General features: G+C 53.5%; 1 protein-coding gene across 1 annotated transcript in view; it reads right to left on the bottom strand.

Annotated features, from left to right (window-relative positions):
• PPFIA4 (PTPRF interacting protein alpha 4) overlaps positions 1 to 7,766 on the bottom strand; it is a gene marked incomplete at its 3' end in the record, with an annotated part of 64,002 nt that overhangs the window by 21,749 nt on the left and 34,487 nt on the right. Inside the window, exons 11-16 of the mRNA XM_045298180.1 lie at positions 6,601 to 6,841; positions 6,140 to 6,175; positions 5,777 to 5,910; positions 5,342 to 5,508; positions 752 to 845; positions 100 to 297 (exon numbers count right to left, since the gene is read on the bottom strand). Coding sequence (XP_045154115.1) covers positions 100 to 297; positions 752 to 845; positions 5,342 to 5,508; positions 5,777 to 5,910; positions 6,140 to 6,175; positions 6,601 to 6,841 — 870 coding nt within the window. The remainder of the gene's footprint in view (positions 1 to 99; positions 298 to 751; positions 846 to 5,341; positions 5,509 to 5,776; positions 5,911 to 6,139; positions 6,176 to 6,600; positions 6,842 to 7,766) is intronic.

Raw genomic sequence — 7,766 nt, 5'->3', positions numbered from 1 at the left:
TCAGAATCAACTTCAGACTACCTGGTTCTATGCAAACTTCATTACCCAGAAGGCTTCGGTGCACAGCCTCAACTCGGTCTTCCCAAGTCCCTACTACACGCTAGATAGGGTACAAGTGCACTTGGTTGGAGAGTGCTAGGGATGCCACCTTCAGCCTGAGTAGTCTCCCTTCCCTCCCGCTGTGCCCGAGAGAGGACACTCTCTGCCAGGCTTACCTCCAGCCAGGAAACCACAGTTGGGCCATCCCACTGGGCAAAGGGCATTCCTTTTCTGCGGGCATCTTCAAGCAGCTGGTGTCTTGCAGGAAAAGGGAAAACAAGGGCTGTTCTCTCCTGGTCACGCTCATTCCTGAAGCCCCCTAGCTATGCCAAGAGCCGGACTCCTGTGATCCCTGCCCTCCCAGCCTGGGGCTGCCACCTCTGCCCCAGGCCTGGAGCAGGGACACCAAGAAATGGGACAGTAGACTCTACCTCCCCCAGAGGGTCTTGGCTCCTATCTAACCTGATACACAGAGTTGGCCGTCCCCATTAGCTTTGCCTGAAACGCAGAGGTCCGGGCCACCCTCCCACAGCCCCCCTTGTCTGCTTCCCTGAGGGATGTCCTGAGAACTGCCTCCCAGCCCTGTATTCCCACAGGGACCAGTTCACTCTGGATAGGATCCGGCGGGACTCTGGCTCCCTGCACTCTGTTCCTGAGTCGGGAGAGGGCTGACCTTCACTGACAGACCCTGCCTTGTAGCTGTGGCCCTTACTTCTTCTTCAATCGCCGGTCCTTCTCGGCCTGGGTCCCCAGCTTGGCAGGCACCATGGTCTCCTGCAGATTGAGCTCGGGGTCCGTGAGGAGAACTAGAGTGGCAGAGATGGGTGTTGGCAGCCAGGCCCTCTGCTTCTCCTCCCTTGGCAGCAGGAGGGTGCCTGGGCAAGGGGCCATTGTTCCTGCATCCAGTCAGTCCCAGCCCAGGTGTCCCCTGAAAGCAGTCAGCCCTGGAGGTGTTTTCTAGCTGGATGGACCAAAGGTGTCCCACTCCAACGGTAGCAGGATCCTAAACAGGACTGTCCCTCCTCCCAGCCAAGGTGCAAAGGAAACCCAGAAAGGCAGCTGCCTGGATTCCAAGCCTCCCAGTGAAGAACAGGCCGAATTTGGGCCAGAGGTAAGGAAGCCGGGTTTCCCAGCCTCTCTCTGGGTGAGCTCGATAGACCAGCCCTTTCTGTGAAGCACCTTCAATGGATGCCATAAACCTATAGAATTCCCGGTAGGGGGCTGCATCTCAGAATTCATTCTCTCTAAGAAGTCCTAGCCCACTCCCCACAGTGCCCAAGGAGTGGTAGGTGAGGGCATCCAGAAACCGATCAGAGATGCTGCCTTAAGCGCAGATGTGGTGTGGGTAGCCCAGGACACCCTCAGACTGCACAGAGAACGCCTCTGCCTTGGGTCAGGTCTTTCAGCTCCCCACCGGGGGCTGGCTCCGGAACTCCCACACCGCTGCGGGGTGTGGACAGGGCCCTCCTTCTCAGGCTGAGAAGCTCGCGTCCTGGGCAGAGAGGTTCACCTAGCCTCTCTGCTCGGCTGGCTAGGTTAGAGCCCCAGGAGAGTTGTTGCCAGGCCAATTCTGACTCAGAGCAACCCCAAATGACAGAACAGCGCTGCCTCCCGACCTCTGTGGGTTCTCCAGGGTGTAATCTTTACGGGCCGGGTCTTTTCACCCAGGAAGCCCCTGGTGGGTTCAAATCACAGACCTTTGGGTTCGTAGTCGAGTGCTTAACCGTTGCCCCACCAGAGCTCGCTCTACTGAGGTCTATCAAATCCACTGTCATTGAGCCGATGCCGATTCACAGCGATCCTACGCAGGGTCCCCAACTCTGTCACCCCTTACCAGAGCAACCTGTCTCAACCAGATGGGGGGAGGGGGGTCCTGAGTTGCCAACCTTGCAGCCAGCAGCCTAGTGCCCGAGCCCCTGGAACCCTCTCCTGAGGTTCAGGGAACATAATCAGGCATCTGGCCTCAAAGCTTCTTTCCTTCTGCCTGCTCACATCCCTTTCTCTACATGAAATGCACTCAGGCTCCCACTGACAAAGGGTCACTGGCAAACGCCTTCCGCAGACTTCACCAGGCTCTGAAGAGCTGGCCCTGGGAGCCCTCGTGGCAAAATGGGTACAGGTTGAGCTGCTAGCCCCAAGGTCTGTAGATCGAAACCACCAGGTACTTCAAGGGAGAACAATGAGGCTTTCTAATTCCATAAAGAGATACAGTCTCAGAAACTGCCAGGGGCAGATCTACCTTGCTCTATCGGTGAACCGGCATTAACTCAACAGCAGTGAGTTTTGGTTTTATAAGCTGGCCCCAAGCCTAGCTGTCCATACTGCCTCTCCGGCCCTGCTTCTTCCCGACTCAGAGCACAGCCATCTGCTTACAGGACTCTCTCACCTACCAGCCTTTCCCTTTCTCGCCCCCAGCCCAGCCCCTGGCTTGGCTCCCGCTCCGGTATTACAGACCTAAGACCATTCCTACCTCCCTCACCCCTTGGGGCTGACCCCTCTTCTGAGCTCCTGGCACCCCCTGGGCACAGGCCCATCTGGAAACAGCTCCAGAACTGCCTCTTTGGATCCCTTCTCGTGAGACCCTGAGCTCCTTCAGGGAAGAGACGATCCTGCCACTGAACACTAAGTCTGTGTACAGTAATTACTCAATAGACGTTTGCTGAACAAAATAAGTCCATCGGCGGCCAGGGAGAGAAAGGAGGGCAGGGAGGGGGAAAAACGGAGTGAGCTGGAAGAGAGCTAGCATCAACCGTGTCCCCACCGTGCACCGTGCAGGTGCAGGGGTTTGAAGCAGGCATAGCCGGTTGTCCTGCATTTTGCTTTCTTGTGCATTCACAGATGTTTTTATTATTAAAATATAGGTCTGTGGCAACCCTGTCAAGCAAATCTATCCAAATAATTTTTTTCCAATATAGCCCACGTGACATCATCTTGTTCTCACAATACTCCCATTTCCTCACAATGTGATTGCACACGAAACCTATGACGTCAGGCCAAACTCACCACCATCAAGTTCATTCTGACTCATTGAAACTTGGGAAGACAGGGTTGAACTGGCCCTGTGGGTTTCTGGGACTAAATCTTTATGGGAGCAGACAGCCTCGCCTTTCTCTCGAGGAGCGAATGGTAGGTTTAAATGGCTGACCTTGCAGTTAGCAGCCCAATAAGTAGCCCACATGGCCAGGGTTTCTTTAACAGACTAGAGTATATGGAAATATATCTTTTAGATGTACTGGGAAACCCAAAAAATTCCCCCGACTTGCTTTATTTCTATATTCATTTTACTGCGGTGGTATGGAACCGAACCCACCATCTCTCCAAGGTCTGCCTGTGTAATCACAGAGGTGTAATAATGCCACTTCTGCCCACGCACTGATGGAGCCTGGTGGTGCAGTGGTTACACATTGGGCTGCGATCCACATGGTCAGCAGTTTGAAACCACCAGCAGCTCTGCTGGAGAAAGACTGGGCTTTCTCCTCCCATAAACAGTGACAGTCTCGGGAAGCCACAGAGGGTCCCAAGGAGTCAGCATGGACACAATGGCAGTGAGTGAGTCCAGGCACGTACTCGGGTTTGATGTCTACAAAGCCTTATGAGGTGTTACAACAGTACTGAGTCCCGCAGACGAGACACACTAGAAGTTAAGTTCCAATCATGTCGTTTGGACCTGGGGTCCCCACACTGAGACACTACACCCAAGACTGCTACCAAGACACACGGAACTCTAAAGAATGCTGGGCCTCCAGCTGGGCAAAGGAGACAAGCGCCTTCCCCTCGGTCCAGCAGAGAAAGCCTCCCTCTTCGAGCCAGCATGTGAATGTGGACAGAGGCCTCCTCAGTGCTCAGAGGGTGCGTCTCTCTGATCAAAGTCTCCACTGTGGGTTTCTCTGTTGAAGCAGCACTAGCTAACACAGACAACTGGGAAAAAAAGTGCCAGTTGCTACCCTTGTGAAAGGGTATTTGGGGAATATCTATCCAAAAAAATATTTTTAATGCTCATACCTATCAATGTAGCAATTCTAACTCTAGGACTGTGTTCTCGAAAATACCTAAGCATATGCTTAAAGAGAAGATAGTTCATTGCAGCAACCGCTCAATGTGAAAATGGCTTTTTTCACAAAAGGATCTTAAAAGCCCTCTGATTGAAAACTCAGTTAACAATTATATCCATAAAAATAATTAAATATTGTGATAAGAGTTGTACAAGCACCAAATAAAATGATTAAATTAAAAATGATAATAATAATTAAATAGTCCAGAATGGATTCTATGAATTAGAGCAATGCATTCATAGAGTATAATTTTAACTAATCAAGCAGTTGATTAATGTACTACTTCCTGTGTAGGGAAGGGACCCCTGAGGCAGACGTGCAGGGCTCCCAAAGGTCTTACTGCAGCCCTGCATTGAGGGGTCAGAAACCATGCACTATTCTGGTATATGCTGCCAGGAGGGTTCCAAGGTATCTTTTTAAGTTTAAAAAATATTTTGAAAAATGTACAATGTATTATACAAATCGCTTGAAAAGACGTTATTTGTACAGCATATAAATACCAACAATCTCTGGAAGGCACCCCGATAGTGTCGTGGTTACACGTTGGACTGCGAACCACAAGGTCGGCCTGTCCTGTAGGGTAGCTGTGTCAGGCTTGATTTGTTAGCAGTGAGTGTGGTCTTTTTGAGTCTCTGAAAGAACAAATATCTGAAAAATAAATATGGGTTCCATTGACCAAGAGGACTGGTTTGAGGGTATGTAGGAAGGGGCTCTCTTTATCTCTACGTTCTTAGCTATTCTTTCATTATTTTACAATGTGGATGTGCTTTTGAGATACCTGGTAATTAATGTTTCTTTTAAAGAAAGACAAAAACGGACTCTTCTGAAGAAACCATGCCAAAAAACAAACTCACGGCCATCGAGTCGATCCCAACTCATATGGACTCTGAAGGGAAGAACTAGGAAATTTCTCCAGGCTCGTTTTGCTTGTTTGGTTCAAATCCCGAGCAGAAGGACCCCGGAACTCCTCCCAGCTGGGAGACCCCTCAGAAGTCCAGGACAGGAGCTTTCTCCCCAGCAGCAAAGCCGATCATGACCCAGCCCTGCTTGGCACCTTGGTGATGGAGCCTCCCTGCTCAGAAGGCAGCCCATGGTGCCCTGAAATTGCTCCAATCAAAAAACACCTGCTTCCTGGAGCTGGTTTGTCTGCCTATGGATTCTGCCCACCGGTGCCCAGGAGGCAGGAGGAGAAGGCCAGCCCGAGTATACCCTCCTCCATCCCGTGCCCCTCAGTTGGGAGGGGAACAGACCATGGCCCGTGGCTCCATCCCGACTCAGCTGGACCAGCCTGCCCTTCTCCTTCTTGCCGAACAGACGGCCGATGGATGATTTGATGCCCTTGCGCTTGGCACCCTTGTGTAAGGAGTCCTGGCTGCTGTTGCTGCTGCTGGGGTTACTGCCCTGATCCTCCAAGGAGCTAGAGATGACAGCCAGGAGGGGGTGGGATGGGAAGAAGAAACAAACTTAAATGACAGTAGGAAAGACAGAGGTCAGACCCTAGGAAGAACTGAGTTGGAGGTAACACAAAGGTGCCCACAGGAGACACGGAGCACCCTTCCCTGGTGGCGCGTCAGACAGCAGGGGGGTCAGTCTGGTGCAGGGTGTTCGGGGGCAGGGGGCGGGGTGAGATGACCTTGTGAGGCCGGGGGACAGCGACAGACAGCGACAGGGCCTGCCCCACTTACCTCTTGCCTTCCTCCTGGCTCAGGGCTGGGTGACCAAGCTTCTCGAGCCGCAGCGTCCTGGGTGAGGAAGGAGGAGAAGTCTCACATTTTATGGTGGCTTTATCCTCTCGGTTCTCTTCCCGAGACACTGGCGACTGAACAGACAGTGGGGCCGTCAGGGGACCGAGGGCGAGATCGGGGCCTGCCTACCTAGCCCAGACCAGGCAGAGGGGCATGAAGAGGGGCAGGGCGGGTGGAGGTGGGGGAGACCCAGGGAGCTCTCTGAGTGCAGGCTCAGACTCCAGGGCCCAGGGGGAAGAGGCGGAGAGGGAAGGGGCAGGGGCAGTGAGCCCATGGGTACCTGGGTCATCAGGCAGCACTCACCAGCAGCTTCCTCCTGTGCTTTCTTAAGTCACTGGGCTGGAAGAAAGAGTTGAAGGGTGAGTGCCCAGTCACCTTCTGGGTGTCCCAAACCAACCCCAAGCACAGCCCTGTGGCCCGAGGGCATGGGACGATAGGGTTGCGTGCCCTCCCAGACTCTCCCTGGCACTGCCAGCAGAGAACACCTCAATAGAAACTCATGGCACCTTGAGAGGGTAAGTGGAGCTGCCTCTGATGGGCACTGGGTGAGCTTCTTAAATACTCTGTTTATCCCAGGCAGAGGGGAGGGAGAAGCTGCCCGGCCCCACCCACACCTAGGAGTTCCTGGGGGGCATGGCCCCTGCACCTGTCATGGGAAGAGAAGGCAGACCGATTGAAAAGAGCAGGGCTCTACCACCCTATTACCCACCACCCTACCTTGGCCAGCACCCTAGACAGAGCCCTAGGACAGCAAAGACTCTCACCAGGGTCATGACGCCCATTCGGTCCAGGTCCTGGGCAGCACTTCGGGAGGTGAGCTTCGGCGTGGAGCGGCCGCTGAGTGGAGGGGATGCGCTGGCCAAGGACAGGGCCGTCAGCGAGGTAGGGATGGAGCCGCGCTTGCGCAGCTGCGTCAGGTTTAGGGCCTCCATGCTGCCGCTGGTCACGCGTGTCTCAATCTCCTCGGCGCGGAGCTCCGCGGACTCCTTCTCCTCCTGGATCATCCTGAGAGCAGAGGGGTCCAGGTCTCGCCACACCAAGACACGCCCTCAACGCTCGATCCCACCACTACTGGGTACCTCATTTCTTTCCCGCTCACTAGCTGGCCTGGCCCCTGGATTCAATAAAAGCAGCTGCCGAGAAAGGCATCTTAGCTAGTGGAACCCCATAACCCGGGCGTCAGAATCCCTGAGCACAGGGCTGACCTTTGCTTTCTGGCCTCTGTTTCTCAATACGTAGAAAGCAAAAAAAAAAAAAAAAAGCAGTTGCTGCTGCAGCAATTGTGTGTCATGTCTGTGTATGTCTGAGGACTGGCTTCCACATGGTGACCGTGGCTGGTTTTTCCAAACTAGACTGCCAGGCCTTTCCTCAGAGACATCTCTCGGTGGGCTTGAACCTCCAACCTTGCTACTTTGGTTAGCAGCCAAGTGCATAAACTATTTGCACTAATCCTGGGGCTCCAAACAATGCCAAGACCAGTCGTCTCCAAACACAGGACTTTTAAATGGTTACTGGGCCCGATGGGCTTTGCCCGGTTCTATGGGATAATGAGACCGCAATGATTAGGGTGGATGGGGGTATGTGGGTGTGAGGACTCAGAGAGAGGAGGGTGTGCATCAAGATACCCTCGTACACCCACAGAGGCTGACGGGCAGGGGCCAGCTCTCCTTCAGGGAGGAGAAATCGTCTGCATGTAGGTATGTGGTGGCTGTGCCATCCAGTGAATTCTGACACACGGTGACCCGGTGTGGCACGGCACTGCTGTCTCGTGAGGAGCCCGAGACCACACTTCATGGCAGCAGATCCTCGGGCCTTCCTCTTGTGAAGTCCCTGTTTTGGTTAGCAGCCCCATGAGTATGGCTTGAACAAACAGCTGTGATCGTATGTGGCTTTACTTTGTTACGATGTGTGTTACTATGTTAGTGTTCGT

Source organism: Echinops telfairi, unplaced genomic scaffold (assembly GCF_000313985.2).
Source record: "Echinops telfairi isolate 266 unplaced genomic scaffold, ASM31398v2 ScPeMD7_7424;HRSCAF=8462, whole genome shotgun sequence".
Taxonomy (NCBI): Eukaryota; Metazoa; Chordata; class Mammalia; order Afrosoricida; family Tenrecidae; genus Echinops; species Echinops telfairi.
This window is presented reverse-complemented; position numbering and strand designations above follow the sequence as displayed.